The sequence below is a fragment of the Ambystoma mexicanum genome, chromosome 1p (assembly GCF_040938575.1).
Source record: "Ambystoma mexicanum isolate Mex_15411 chromosome 1p, UKY_AmexF1_1, whole genome shotgun sequence".
Taxonomy (NCBI): domain Eukaryota; kingdom Metazoa; phylum Chordata; class Amphibia; order Caudata; family Ambystomatidae; genus Ambystoma; species Ambystoma mexicanum.
Window position 1 is genome coordinate 732827796 of NC_090921.1, and position 16105 is coordinate 732843900.

Consider the following 16105-nt stretch of genomic DNA (forward strand, 5'->3'; position numbering starts at 1 on the left):
TTATGGGGTTTTTTGTATAGCTGCGTGCCCTTTTTCATTTAACTGCTTAAACTTAAGTGCTGGGGTGGGCGGAGCCTACAGTAATTCCTTATGGGAATTCAGAACGAAGATATGCGCCCTTAGCACTTCAGGTGTTGATGCCAATTAGAGTAACATATTCTCTACAATGACAATGCCACAAGAGTGTCACCTGTCCTCTGGCCATCTTGTAGTTTGACTTTCTTCCTGCCCTGGAGTGATTGAATTTCCGTATATGGTAAGCCCTTTACTGGGGGAAAGCTCCAGCTTTCGCAGGCAAAGTGGCGGCCTGTGTGTGTGGAGGGATGTGGACGCTTGGTCTGTCTACACCCAGTCCACGTTCATGCCAGAGTATCTGTTGCTGGACAGATGCATTGGCCAGAGACTGCCCATAATTGGACAGCCCATGCCGTTTGAGGCCATGTCTCTCTGCAGATCTTCTGAAGACCTTCATCAGTTCTTTGACCGCTGGACTGGTGGGAACAGCCAGTCCTGATTTCTGCTTGAAGATCCAGCTGCTCGAAATGCTCAGACTAGTCTCAGAACCATTCTGTTGCCTAGTTAGACGCCTTCCTGGGCTACTTCTCTGCAGTGGTTGCAGCCCCGAGTTGAGCCTTGGGACTCTGCAGATTCTCAGTTTATAGAGTAAGAATCATTTTCCTGACGTTACAGCTCTTCACCAGAAAGAAAGACCTTGCAAGACCAATTTCTTTGTTTCTGCCAAGAGGTTCGCTTTCTGCCATTTTCTTTAAGTTGCCATCGCTGTTTGTTGCCTTCGTGTCCTGAGGGTACTTTGAGGTCATCGATGGAGTGGTGGTCCAGTAGTCGGTGTGTCCTGAGTGTCCAGCTCTCCATTTTCCAGAACCTGTCCAATGTAGCCTGGAAGTAGCCGGATGCAATAACCTGACGCCTGAAGGGACCTCTGAAACCCTTGGACTTCTTCCAATGGAACTAATGCATGAAACCAGAAGGCCCAGCGATTTTTGGAACTCCTACGGTGGTCCCTGAGTGAATCGGAGTACAGGGGTTGAGCAAACATGCGTGTTCTCCCCCACCCGCATCCGTACGGCTCTGTGGGCATAAAGGCCTAACCCCATCTCTTCCTTGCCTATCCTTGAATAGAGGTGTTCTGGCCTAGAATCTTTCTCTGGGTCCTTGCAAAGCTGGTTGGATTGGGAGAGGATCTGTTAAAGTGTGTTACCCTTTCATTTCATTAACTTACAACAAATTGTTTCCTGAAAAGACTATAACTCTAAGGGCACTAGGCCCATGCTTTTCTTGGTAGGAAAGGACTTTGTGTGGTTAGTACCTTATTTATAAGTTTGTTTTTATGGTGTTTGCTTACTCCTTTATTCTAAACCTATTAGCTTTCAAAGTATTGATTGTGTACCTGGTTCTATTTCTATATTCACACGCTTTGCTACACTTACAGTATCTTGAAACATATCTCTAACTCTATTTAAAGTGAAAAGTACACCAAGGTGAATGTGTGTATAAATGTAGTGAATGTTTTAGTGTTGTTTAACTGTGGTTTTTCATTGAGAAGAGTTTGTTCTAAGGTCTAAGTAAATAAATAACTGTTTGTATACATTCTATCTACCTTGTATTATTAAGAGTGCTCTGTGTGTGCTTAACTGAGCACATCACCACTCTTGGTCCTTCTACCTCTAAGCCTTGCAACTCATCCATACTACCCACATAGAGTTTGGTTAGACATTAGTGTTTATCGCTGTTCGCCAGAACAGTGTGGCCTCTCATCTGTCCACAGATCTGGTTCTGAAAATCCATCTCAACACAAGTGTAACTGAACAGGACTAGGCAAACATTGGGAGCAAAAACAAACAAAAGCTTCTTTAAGAAGTGAGAAAATGAATGATGTACTTCGTATTAGTTAAAAGGGGGATGTGGTCCCCCATAATTAAGAAAAACTAAATCAAAACAGGGAGGTGTTTGGAAGTTGAACTTGTAGCTCAACACTGCTAGATATCGCATTTCAGCCTTGTTGAGGTTGATTTTTAACAGCCTCATTATAGGGGTGTCACTTCTTACAGTCAACTTTGGGACATGAAAACTTTGCAGATGAGGAAAGAATAGTGTTTAGAGGTCGAGCTGTAGTCCTATAATTGTACTGAAACTTGTGAAATGCAACTGTCAGAATGCTTTTGGGGGATAAGGATGGGGAATTATGAATGGCTCTGGGCCATAAAATGGTGGTGGGACAATTTTAATGCCACAGTATTTTTTTCCCAGCGTGCCATATTTTGGAGTGTCAGGAAGGTTTGGCGCAGGATGTGATCAGCACCATTGGACAAGCCTTCGAGCTCCGCTTTAAGCAGTACCTAAAGAATCCTCCAAAGCTAGTCACTCCCCATGACAGGTAAGACTGGCAGCTTATAAAGGCTTTTCTTCTTTGAAAACGAGACTGCAGTGAACCTGTCTGGGTATTTGATGCGTTGTATTTTGTATTTGTATTTAATTTATTTGTATAGCGCACCAAGCCCTGAGGCATCTGGGTGCATTTATTACATATACATATGGTACGCAGGTACATACAGGTTAAAGAGATACAGCAGGTTCGATGAAAGTGCAGCGCAGACGTACAGGCAATAGGTACAGTGGTAACATATACATATGTTACACAGGTACATACAGGTTCTAGTGATACACCAGGTTCAATGAAAATTGCTAGGTCCCTTGTGAAAGGAGCCACATTTTTGCATGTTTCCTGAAAATATGGTGCAGAGTCAATATAGATGCCTGGTGTTTTCACATCCTTAAAGTTCTTAATGATGTTACTGGCTATGTCAAAGGAATTGAACTGTCCGTCTAATCTTTTGAGTCTAGATTGGGATCCTAGGAGGAGTAACTCTGTTTTACCGTCATTTAGACAGAGTCCGTGCTTAGCCATCCAGGATTGTATGATGAGGTAGATGTCATTGAGTGCTTTGGCATCGGTTTCGTAGTCTCCGGTGATGGGGATGAGTTTCTGGGTGTCCGCATAATTAGTGTAAGTGACACCCAGATAGTCAAGGTAATCGGAGGCTTTGTGAACACATTATATAATGTTGGAGACCTGCACAATCCTTGGGGGCGCTGCAAGTGACTGGTGCTGGCTCAGCAGAAGCTGAAGGTGAAAAGACCCTCTTCGATCTGCTATCTAAGAATGATTGGATCCATGTATTGATTTTATCATAAAAATGTGCTGCTGAGGATAGTAGATTACATAGGACTTTGTGATTTATTAAGTCGAATGCAGCCGATACGTCTTATAAAAGCACGAGGGCAAGTTTACCTTTGTAATTTAAGTCTTCAATTTGTGTCTTAAGGTCAATTAGAGCCGTTTCCATACCATGTTTAGGTCTAAAGGCTGATTGAGACCAAGTAGGTTATTTATTTCTAAATGTTCTTGAATCTGCAGGTATGCTGCTCTGTCCAGAATTTTCAATAGAAATGGTACCGTAGTGATTGGTCTGTAATTAGTGCGGATGGTTAGGGTCTAGAGTGATTTTTTAGTAAGGGAAGGGCCCATGCATCTTAAGTTGTTGGGGACTATGCTTGTTTCAAATGATGCATTGATTGGGGAGGTAATGAATGGAGCCAGGTCCTTGGCTGCCTCTTTAATTATGGGAGCAGATCAAATGTCTCCCTGGCATCTTGACGGTTTTAGTTTTAAGATTATGTCCTCAACCTCCTTAATAGAAAGTGGAGAGAAGTTAAATAGTTAGTGAATAGTCTGGGTTGGAGCTGATGGGGCTGGTTGGGATATGACAGAGTAGAGACTACTTTTTTTATGTTCTATTTTACCTTGTAGCAACGTCATTTTATCCAATAATGCCTTCTGAATATTGGAACACCAGGTGGAATCTTTCGTGCAGGTGTCTGCTGGTGCAGCAAGGGATTCCAACTCTCCAAGTATATTAAAAAGTGATTTTGTACTGGATTTGGCTTGAGTGATGCGGTCATTGTACGTGTCTTTTTTTGGTCTGGAGAATAGCCTCTTTGTAGATGAGAGCTGCTATTAGGAATTTGTCTTTGTTGGGGGACGGAAGGCTTTTCCAAAGAGCTTCTGCATTTCTTTTAATTTTGCGTAATGATCTAAGGTGCGGGGTGAACCACGAATTTAGATGCGCACAAGGTTTGGCTTTGCGTAATTTTAAACATGCTATTGTATTAATGGCATTGAGTAAGGTATGGTAGTATAGATAAACTAGGACAGTGGGGTCCGAGTGTGTGGTGGTGACGTTGATGATCGGCTGTAGAAAAGGTAATAGTTTCTCAACTGTTACGTTACGGTTATCCCTTCTGTAAGTAGGTGGAGATGGAAGGTTCTGATGGTTGAGATGTTTACCTTCCTTGATAGTGAATGAAATAAGGTGGTGGTCCAACCAGGCGCACGGTGTGTTGGGGAGTATATTTGTGTCACAATTGAGGTTGGCCAGCCAATCTAATGTCCTTCCTTTGTTATGTGTGGGTTTAGTAATGCGATGTAGAAAGCCTCATTCTGAGATTGTATTAGCAAGGGCCAGCGCATTGGCATCTTTCGAATCCAGAAAGCCTAGGTTAAGATCACTCATTAGTATAATTTGTGAACCTGGCTTAGTGTTGGCAGTGAGGAGGAGAGTAATGGATTCTCCGAAGGTGGATAGAGGTCCCGAAGGTCTATATATGAGGTGGATGGTGATCGTTCGGGATGTTGAGAGCGGTAACTTAATGGACAAAAGTTCTGCTGACGGAAAGGATTGACTTGGTGGCGGCCTGAGTCCTAGTGAGGATTTAGCTATAAAGGCCACACACCCGCCTTTGGCTCGATTCGAGTCTCTGTCAAGACTGATGATGGAGTACTCATCTGAGAGTGCAGGCCCTGCCACAGCATGAAACCAGTTCTTTGGGTGAGGGACTCAAACAACATCACGGGGGGCTGGGCAGGGGTGGAGGACACATACAACATCACGGAGGGCTGGGGAGGGGGACACATACAACATCACAGGGGCAGGGGAGGGTGGGGACACATACAACCAAGTTTAGCATGTGGCGCAGGCGCTGCTTTCGGCCTGAGGCGCTCTCAGCGGAGCAGGAGCTGCATCCCCAGCACCGCTATGAAAGCATAACGGTCGCTTGTAAAAAATAACGCCAACAGCGAGGGCGTGAGGGACTCATACAACATAGAAGGCAACTGGAAATGGCCCGTATTTGGAATTTGCCAAAAATGGCCACTACTGCAGATTTGGAATCTGAGGGAGCCGGGAGTACAAAGCCCATGCCCGAGTTTCCAGACACAGGCACCCGGTCCCGCAGAGCCTTGGAAAGGAAAATTCCCAGCTCAGAAGCCAGGCCACAGCTCACACGGCGACCGACCGGCACCCGTTCCACCCACCCAGCACACTCACGCCCGAGTCCCGACCACACTAACATACGGACTTACCATATAAATACTGTGACAGCACAGGCAGCACATAGCAGCAAGCCCAGGCGCAGTGGAGCACTGCGGCACACAGGAGAACACATGTGCTCATCTGCTGTACAGACAAAAAGGAGGAACTTGGGCAAACCAGCACCGTCGCTGTGGCCACGTCCCCTACATTCCGATTGGACGGAACGCAGAGGTCGCAAAAGATTGACAGAGGTCGCAAACTAACCGGCAGACCCCTAAATGACGTCCCTGGCTATGTGCCAGTCTCTACAGAGACAACTTTGCTCTAAAGCAACATAACTGAGTTACACCTATGGGTGAGTACAGAGCTCTTGTTTCTGAGGTGAATGCAGTGTCTGGTCAGGAAGGGGGAATGAGTGGCTTAGTCCCATTGAGTGTGCTAGTCTCTGGATTACGTGCATTTCTTTAACATGTGAATAATCAATTGACCACCTTAGATGATGCAGTGTGGTATTGCTTCACTAAAGTTGTAACGCTCGCGTCTCAAGATAATTAGTGCAAAAGGGTCCATTTGAAAGCACACTAGGACAGTAAGTCTGTCAATTTTTGCGACCTGGTAAGATTTGTATCATTCCGAAAAAAGAGAAGAGTTGCAGTCCCCTCCTCCTTTTTGCCTGGCCTTTCCTAACTTTACAAACCAACCATATATATTTATGACTGGTATGGAATTTCATCAGACTAGGGTGGTGAACATGTGTTTCTCATTTTTTAAATATTTTTCTGACTGTAGTCCAGACAGCAATATTGATCAAAACTAGATAGTATTTTTTTAAACATTTTTGGGTGGGGTTAGGAGATTCCTCCATTGAGAATATATCTTTAGAAAATTAGTGCAAACTTGAGTGGAATAGTACAATGCATGGGGTGTCTCTTTTCATCCCCAGAAGTTTACTTTGAACCTTTATAAAACGTGTTCAATTCTAAGCACTCTGGGCATTAACATTTGACCAAATATTGTCGGATTTGAAGACTGTTATGCCCCAACGAAACCCTTTGGGGAGTATGTGTTTATTTCTCTAAATGTGCACTATTGCACACTCGTATTCATTTTTTTGTGTCCCAAAATACCATGCATTGCCATTTTTCTAAATGGCCCAGTGTGTTGATATCGCCCAGTTTCCTCAAATGGCTCTGTATGCCTACATTTCCCGCTTGCCTTAGTAATAGAGTTAAGTAACCATTACCCAATTCGCAGTATGCCTAGGTGTTCAGTTCATCAAACCCAGATATATATGCCCAGTTTCCACAATGCGCGCAGGTCTTGGCCAGTTTAAATAATATGGTGTGAGATTTGAGCACTGGGAACACTAGTGTGCTGCGCTAATCAACGTGTTCTTAAAGCATAGGTTGTGCTGCTGGTTTGTTGGTTCCCAAAGGGCAGTGTTCATTTGTCCCAATGGTTAGAGAGGAGAAAGGTTTTGTAGGAAACAAATATACCCAGGCACTTGGTGTTTTGATTCCTAGTTAAACCATGAGAGAAATGATCAATCTTGGTTGAAAAGGGTTTGTATTGTTCATTTTATTATCATTCGAGGTGTCGACACGTGTTTCAACCCAACAAGGGTCTTTATCAAGACCGTTTATATTAGTCAATATGATTGATGTCCGGTGTGCCCCGATCTTTTCAAAAAGATTTCCTTGACCGTACATCCTGACTGCAGAGGCCATCATGGCCATTAAGCTCACTATTCAGCAGACCAACATTCAGAAACCCCCAAAGGGGCACACCGGACATCAATCAAATCAACTATATAAAGTGCCTTGATAAAGACACTTGTTGGGTTGAAACATGTGTTGGCAGCTCGAATGCTAATAAAACTAACAATAAAAACCCTTTTCAACCAAGATTGTCATTCCTCTCATTCCATATAAGTGAACCAAACGGGTTTAACTAGGAATCAAAACACCAAGCGCCTAGCTATGTTTGGTTCCCACAAAACCTTTCTCCAGTTAAAATTATACTGCAAGCACAAAATGAAGAATGTCATTAAATGGGGGAATTTCATTGTGCAATGTTTTAAGCGAGACGTGCACATTTTCTATTAACTAGTAAATATATGGCTATTAAAGTGTTGCCTCAAAAGAATTAGCGGCCTTGTAACTGAAAACCGAATTTGTCCGTGTATTGTGTGCATTACCAAATGAATTCCCATTTTCATCTGTCCTATTAAACCCCAAACTGTTGTTCCATTTTGAGCAATCCCTTTTACCTAGAAGTCTACCTGTTATGTGCCTCTGTCCTTGTCATTGAAAACCGATTTTCCTATTTGTAAGCTAAACCCTTGAGCTGCCTGTCATTGTAAACCTCAGTATAAACAAATATCAATTTTCCACTGTGTTTTCCCTTTTGCATTTGCTTTCTCCCAAACCGAGTTTCCCATTTCATTTCTACTTTGCTCTGGTGTGCTGATTAGAATCCTCTAAACTTTCCCTTTCTCCTAAAGTGTAAGCAATACGAATTCCTTTTCATTCTGTCCCCTAGCAGCTGTGAGTAAGAATCAAAATCCCATTCGGCCATTTTGCTCCAAAAACGGGTTTTCACTTTATTTGCTGGCTTCCCATCTGGGGTTGGTGGGCTTTACCCCAAATCCGATTATCTCTCTCTATTCCTACTCCTTGCCACTGCCTTCCATTAAAAGGAATCAAGTGTAATTGATGTTTGGGGGTGAGTGTTGCAGGGGGAGTGCTAAAACCGTAGCGCTATCACTTTCAACCTGATGGTATTTTCCTGTTTTGTCATTAAAACAGAAGCGAGTGTAACGGTCCATTTCAACCTGATTGTATTTTCTTGTTTTTCATTATAACAAAAGTGAGTGTAACAGCCCATTTCCACTTGGTCGCTCTAGATAGGATATTGCATTTGTGTTGCCACAACTGTGGTGGCTGCTGTTTGTTGACTATTTTTCTTTTTCATTAAATAATAAATCTTATTGATGCACACCAGCCTGGTTCCTAGTCCATTGTGACATGGGGTGTTTGTGGATGTTGGATGTGAGACAGGTTGGAGGCCTACTCAAGAAAAGAATCTGTGGTTTATTAAAAATAAAAAGCTCTTTATTGTACGTAACATTCGTTGTCGGGAAAGGAGTCCCTGGCTGGAGTGTGCCGTGTAATAAAACCGTGACACAGTGATGACCCAGACTAATGAAAATAACATGTGCACCCAGATGGGCAAGCCACCAACCAGAAGCAGCAGCAACGGAGAAACCTGACATTTGGGAACCCAGCTTCTCAAAGGGGGGGAAGGACAGGACAGCTAGCCCACAAAGAACAGTCTGGTGACAGAAGCAAAGGATGGAGGTGGCCCAGGATGGACTAAGATAAAGAGGAGTAGTCCGGACCCACCACTCCTCCAGGTCAGGGAGACTCCCTAACACGATGAGCTTGGTCAGGAGGTTTTCTCAGGTAGACAGCACAGTAAAGGTCCCAAGAAAGGACAGCCAGTTTAGCTAGTGAGGAGGAATGTGGGCAGAATGAGTAAAATCCTCTGAAGGACTTCAGCCACCTTACGAGGATTCTGGGCAAGAACATAGGAGCCAGGGACCAGCCAGTATGACCAAACCAGGTTCTCAGATTCATTCTCCTATCTCTGTGGCAGTTTTCCAGTAATTCGGGTAATAATCTCCTGATTTTAGGAATGCACAGGTTTTCTCCTAGATTAGTACACTCGCTCAGGGGATGGTCTAAGCCAGCCCTCAAATAACACTAAGATGTTTTCTTAACTGGAGGACCCACAATCTGCCGAACACTCTGGTCTGCGCACTCATGATATTTATTGGGCTTGTGTGGGGCAAAGAAATAGGCTAAAAGAGTTTAAAACGCTGTGAACGGTGCAGAGCTGGACCATGTCATCACAACAGCCTTTTTAGGAAGTTTCGTGCTGCACACAGATCAAGGAATGACCCAAAGCAAAATGACCTGGAGTAGGGCTTACAAACTACATTAGTATCCCAATGGCTGCCATAATGTTGCAGTGGGCTGCGAATGCGCTTCAGGTGAAGCTAGAACTAAATTACAGCTGCCACAAGTCTCCAATACACTTACAGAACCACCTTTGGACCAAAATGGGGTGATTCAAAAGCTCCCTGCCCTGGCAGTTAATGGTCTACCATGGTTGTGTAGTTTCTGGGGAACTGTGGTAGACGTCCCTTTGACCACCAAATAAAAGTTTAAAAAACGCAGGTAAGTCAGCAGAAAGTTTAGGGGTCGCATTAAATGGGACAGAGAACCGCAAACCTTGATTTCCTCAAACAGCACTGAAGTCCCCTGAACTGGACAGTGAATGTTTTTATTTGTAATATAGGTTTGATGATTAAGCAGAAAGTGTAGTTACTGATTAACCTCTGCATCAGTAGCAGGAGCAGCGTCCCAGGATATTCAAAAGAGTTGAAAGGAGTAATTCCCTGTGCAGTTTGACTTTTTCATAACCGGATCAAATCTGTATACTAATTGCAGAGGGTCACCATAAAGGTAATGCTTTTTTAATGTCCTTCTGTGAGGAACTAGTGTGCCAGTTTCCTTGAGGAATGTCATGCTAAATATGTCACATGTGGGCTATGAGCATAGGTAAGGGATCTGTGTGGTGTCTGTCACAATTGTTCTAGTGTTGGGGAGCAGGGGCAGTGTTGTGGGATTTTTTAGGGTTTTGTGTCATGGGACAATTGGCCATTTTGCCTTCCCAAATTCTTTTCGTTTTCTTCAGGATGGCAGGTTTTGATGGGTCTGCCTGGGACGAGGAGGAGGAGGAGCCTCCAGATCACCAGTACTACAATGATTTCCCTGGAAAGGAGCCACCCATTGGCGGCGTAGTGGACATGAGACTGCGGGATGGCGCAGGACAGGCACGAGTTCCTGGCCAGCTTCCAACTCACCTTGGTGCCACCTTGGTATGTATGACCTGTCACTCAAGCTGAAGCACCTACTGCAAAAGAGATTGATGAGCTGCTGTTTCTTTCATGTCGTCCAAACTTTTCACTGCTTCCTTTACTTTTCAGCCTGTGGGTCAGATGTCTGGCGGTGAATATGATATGAAGCAGCACCCTCCTCTTCAAGGTTTGCAACTAATCGGAGAAAGTTATAATACTGAAGATGCTTGCCCCCACCTGTCCTAAGTGAGATTGTCATCTGGTAGAATTTGTAGATGGGGCGGAGGCTGTCAGAATTGTCCTGAATGTGTACATTTAGTGTGAATTTGAAGCCTTGAATCAAGTTTGACAACACCCCTCTGTATTTGAAAGTTCACTTGCTTGAGGGCAGTGCTTACAATGTGTTCTTGTTCCTTGTTTCTCTGGTCCATACAGTTGGACACAAGTGCCCCTGTTTCGGTTTGTGGGGGTGCTTTCCTGGGACATGCCGAAAAAGTCGGAGGGAAAGAAGTGACGGGTTTCACGACAGGCCCGATGCAATATGTTCTTCACACAAGACATGTTCGCTAGGCCAAAGCCACATCCCTTTTATCCCTGCCTGTCACACATTCTATGCCAGAGCTTCCAGCAGGCAACATTTCCCTTGCAGCCTACATTCCATTTGACTCCGATTATAGCCACTTAAGTTCCTGCATGCACTGTTTCATAAACCCCATCTGTCTCTACATGGAACACTGCATCACTGCAGATCAGACTCCTCAGCCTACACCCATCTCAGTTTCCTGCATTTTGTCCAGTGTTGTTATTGCCCATACGTCCCACACGCTTAATCCCTCTAAGTGCTAGTAATTGTAATTGGTTATTGTGTAACCAATTACAATTACTAGCACTTAAAGAGGGCTAGTGGGGCCATATTATCTGTTCTGTTTTGCTCTATGCTTCACTCTGTGGACTGTATTCCCCTTATTTTTCTTTATTCAAGCCTAGTATACCCTCTTGGCTAGATCCCTATTCTTGCCTGCGTGTCACACATCTGTCATATGTCTGTATATGGCATGCCACACTCAATAGTGGCCAGTTAAAACCCATGATGTCAGTTTTCAGCAATGTGTCAGTCACTGAGCTGCTGATACCCCATACAAATTAGGAATGGCTGGCATCCGTTGAACTTGAACATCTGTCCAGCTAGAAATATCTAGAAATTGCAGCAAGCCGTAGCAATGCTTCTCACCAGTCCTATCAGTTCATCATTTTTATGTCATCTGTTATTTTTATTTGTGCATTTTTATTAACATACCAATTCATCGCAATCTTCTCCAAGTTAGGCTTTCAACCCCTTTCACTATCCCTGAACAACCAAGCATTTTTGAGGGTCAATGACAAAGGCTCAGTGATTAAATTCAGCATCCTCACATCTACATCTTGTGCTAGTCAATGGCCAACCAGGTGCAAAACGCCAGATCTCGTTAGGGTTTGGGTATCTCCTGTGCAGTATGCAGAAGCGTACCCATGGAATCTGGAATAAGATGGTACCCTTCTCGTATGCACACATGCTTTGGCTCCAGCCCTGCAGATAAATGGCATACTAAAAACCTCTGCTTTCTAAGAACAGGAAAATGCTCTCAACAAAAAATAGAAAGCCATGTCCCCCTATTTCCTTCGACACAGCTACATGGATACATTTGGATATCAGTAAATCAGTGGCACAGTTAAGCACTCTTAGTGTTACTACCTCATCTGAAGCTTTATGGTAAAAATACATCTTGTGGTTTGAATGACCTTCTAGGTGAAAAGAAGTGTAGCTAACAACATATCCGCTAACGTTAAAGTATATTTTTCCTTTCTGGAGAAATACCCCCATTGGCAGTGGTTATTAATTCACTCGCTTAAAATAATTTGATTCTAACCTTCAAAGAATAGGGAATAAAATGCTACCTGTTAGGGAGATTTTTCCAAAGCCCTCTGGTGGGTGGTGTGAAGAGATGTATCCTAAAGGAGAAAACATGGTGTCCACTAAGTTAGAACAAATGTTTCTCAATTGATAACCTAGTAGATCAATCAGGCTTCACTATTAAGAGGGGATGGGCTGACAGCTGGGTTACACAAGAGAAGACACTTCACAAATGTACTGAACAATATATATATACTTTTTATTATAGTTATTCCAATATGCCGAGCGAGGCAATATATTATAAAATCCTTAATGGACCTCAGACAAAACCCTTCCCATCTCTAAAGCCAGTATCAGTAAAATTACCTTCTGGCAAAATCCCCTACACTTTATTTTGCTGAGGGTTAGTGGGGATCTCTAGACAAGGGTAAGTACCATACATCATGTAATCATAAAATCATAGCAAAAACATGGGATGAACTGTGTTAATTTCGGACCCCCACACATAGTTTGGTTAAGTTTACTCATATAGTGCACCATCACGATGAGATACCTTGGCACTAAGAAGGAAGGAACAGTTTGGAAACCCCATGTGAATTAAATGATAATAAGTTACCTTTTGCTTTTCTCAGAAAATCCTACTGTGGTCAAGAAGTTGATGTTCAAATGCAAGCAAATGTTAAAGATGAGGTGCCAAAGATTTTTCACATTGGTTTGTTTACTGGGAGTTCTGTGAATTTTGGCAAGAGGAATAGCACAATGAACAGTTAACTTTAACGTAGGAAGAACTTCAAACGGAAACTTGACAAAATCATTGGAAAAGACTGTCTGGAGTGTGACCTGCTTGACATGTTGAATAAGTAAATTTAAGAGTTAGCCTAAAGTCTGACAAGCGGAACATGAAAGAACTCGTTTGGGAATCATTTTAATTGTTTAACCAGTACTTAAAGACCTCATAAACTACTAGGTTGGAACAAGATGGTGATATTAATGTCAGCATATCGCCCAAAGAGTAGATAAATGAGAGATTAGGAGGTGCCATGCCCAGCATGATTAGACTAAATGTCACAAAAAAGTATCTGAAAAAGGGCATTCAAAATGAAAAGCAGCTGACTGAGGAAGTTCAACGATCCCAATAACTCTGATGCTAGGCTCTTGCCTGAAAATATCACAAACTAGCTTATCCTTAGGCGCTCCATTGATGTTACTTCAATGCTCACGTAGTGCACGACCGTGTAGTATGACTGTTTCTATGGATGGAGTTCCCCTGCCTATAGCTGTAATAGGAGATGGACTGAAAATGTTTTATAAAGAGCGACTTTAAAGAGAGTAATAGTGTGGAGCACAGGCACACCCTGGTGTATAAGCACTACAAGGAAAGAAAACAATCATGGGATGACAGTAGCCACGCGACTCCACGTACTTTTCCCATTTGCAAGGAAATAAAATATGTATTAAAATAACAGAAAACAATGCTATTTATAGTAGTCTGATCATTAAAAACAAGATAACACACCAGTGGGCCAGAACAAGTCTCGGTGTACTCAAGTACCCATACAGAACACATGTGATACTATTGTTACATTATGTTTCTAAATGGCAAAGGGTGCGCTTCAGGGATTTAAGATTCAGAAATGACAATATAATCACTACTAGCGTCTAAAAATCCCATACTGTCCTAAATGTTTTCCAATAAAGAAGGGACAAACTAAGTAGGACTGCTGCAGTTATGCACAGAAGTATGATAAATTCTCCTTTTTACCCAACGGGTGAAGGAGATGGCGCAATCAGCCAGAGGGGACACCACAGACAATCCACAAGAAGAATTATGGCTCAGGGTTTGAGAACCAACAGGCCAGGGAGAGGCGGTTGCGGATGGGCACAAATCACACACTAGTCAATGAAAATCACAGTAGAGAATGGGCAGTGAGTCAAAACCCCTCTACCCCCGTACCCAGGGTGCCTATGATTAAGAATGTGAAGACTATATAAGGCAGCCATTCTCCAGACCTTTATTTAGAATAGTGGTATGGCCAGTTAGATTAGTTTTGGACAGCAGACTTATTCATTTGGAAATTCACGGATGACTAACAAGCACCCTAATTAGATATAAAAGTAGGGAATATCCCCTAGCGGTAGGCAATGTTAGGCCTTATTCTTTCATAAAACATGTGGAACATGTTCTCAGAGTGTCTACATCCTTCTTCTGACCCTCCACAGTGGCTGGCACCCTAAAATGGCTACGTCACAAGGTTTTCGCTTGTCCTTTGGCCATATTGTTCTTTGGCTTTCTTCCTGCCTTCTCAGGTCAGGAAATGCCATATATGGAATGCCCTTTTCGGGGGAAAGCTGCTGCTTTCATGAGAGTGAGAAACGGGGCGGTTTGTTTGTGAGCCCAGATGTGGGATCTGTGACTGGCTGGTCCCAGTACACATTCTTTTGCCTGAATGTCAGTTGCTGCGGAGACGTTGTGGCCAGTGGCTACCCATGATTGGATAGCCACTGCCTGTTTGAATGGTGCAGATCTGTTAGGTAGAATTTCCTTTTTGAGTTAAATTCTCCCCACTTTGAGAGACCCCCCAGCATTTTTGCTGGAATATTGTATTTTTGGACTGATTCTCATGGGTGAGTGGTAACCTTTTTCCACACTCACTCAATATTTTACTGTAACCACGGAACCCCTTTTTTTTTTTTACCTCATTCTGTTACTTTTTAATGGAGTTATTATTTCCTCCATTTTTTCTGGCATCTACCTTTTTATTAATGCAGCACACAACAGCACTTTCTGTGCAGTGCTGCTGGGAGCTCCTTGAGCTTCCTCTTTTATTTTACCTGTGTTAACACATGTTACAAGCGGGGGATACTTTTTGTCCCACCTATAATTTATTTTGTGAGATCAGCACACCCCACCCTAAGTGGAGTGCTGGGGGGGAAACCATGTCTCCCTATTCTCACTGTTCCAATAACTTTTAGTTACTGTTCCAAGTTCATCCGTCAGGCTGATGGCAGTGTACCTTTTTGCATGACTTTTTGTGGGCTGTTGTCATAGGCCCTGTTCTTGATGACTGGTTCTTTCTTGAATCTTCTTCTACCTGCCTCGATGGGGGAGGTTTTGATGGGTAAAGCCTGCCATGACTCTGAGTACCTGAAAGGACTGAAAGTGGGGGAGGTGACTGAAACTCCCCTGGTCTTTGTCCTGTAGTGTGCCTGCCTGGAACCAGTTTGTGCTGGTAGGCTGGCTATCCCCACTGGACAGCCATTCCCCAAGTTTGAATGGATGCATGTCTGGTAATTGGTGGTATCAGACGGTTTTCCTGCATTAAAGGTGAGGCTCCTGGAGCAGAAACTGTCGACCACTGGACTGAAGATCCCCAGCAACTGCCAGAGTTGGTGAGTGACCGCTTCCGGCCCGACCCCGAATGGCGAGTGTCGGGGAAGATCTCCTGCAGATGACTTCCTCCTCTGGACTGGTTGGTCTAGCCAGTCTTAAGACTACCTGCATTTTGCACCATCCCTCAAAGAGATGCAACCTCCCTAGCCTGCAAACTGCCAATAACCTGGGACCGATGCCATGTTGTAGCACATCTTCTTGTAACGCTCAGATTCAGCTGAAACCTTGTGAGCATCCTTATGGACATGCAGTGACTCTTTTCTGCTCCAAGACATTCCCTAAGCTGAGTTGAGAACCAGAGGGAGGTCTGTCTGATGAGAAAGTTCAATGTTCCGAAGCATGTGAAGGGCTCCAAAGATCCAGTGCCGTTAAGTTCCTCTGCAGCTGTCCAAGAGGACACCAAAAATGAAATTCAACCGTACCACCCCACAGACACCTTTCACACGTGGTGCGTGGCATGCTGTGAAAGTCGGGTGAAGTGGAAGGATCCCCACTGCTGACAAGTCACA

The 16105-nt window shown here is 43.7% G+C and overlaps 1 protein-coding gene across 4 annotated transcripts in view; it reads left to right on the plus strand.

Moving 5' to 3' along the window:
* Positions 1-16105, plus strand: part of SHC1 (SHC adaptor protein 1) — a 604616-nt gene that overhangs the window by 498233 nt on the left and 90278 nt on the right. For all 4 annotated transcript variants that reach the window (XM_069650221.1, XM_069650218.1, XM_069650220.1 and 1 more), the window contains 3 exons: positions 2269-2395; positions 10152-10335; positions 10444-10501. In XM_069650221.1, the coding sequence (XP_069506322.1) occupies positions 2269-2395; positions 10152-10335; positions 10444-10501 (369 nt within the window). The remainder of the gene's footprint in view (positions 1-2268; positions 2396-10151; positions 10336-10443; positions 10502-16105) is intronic.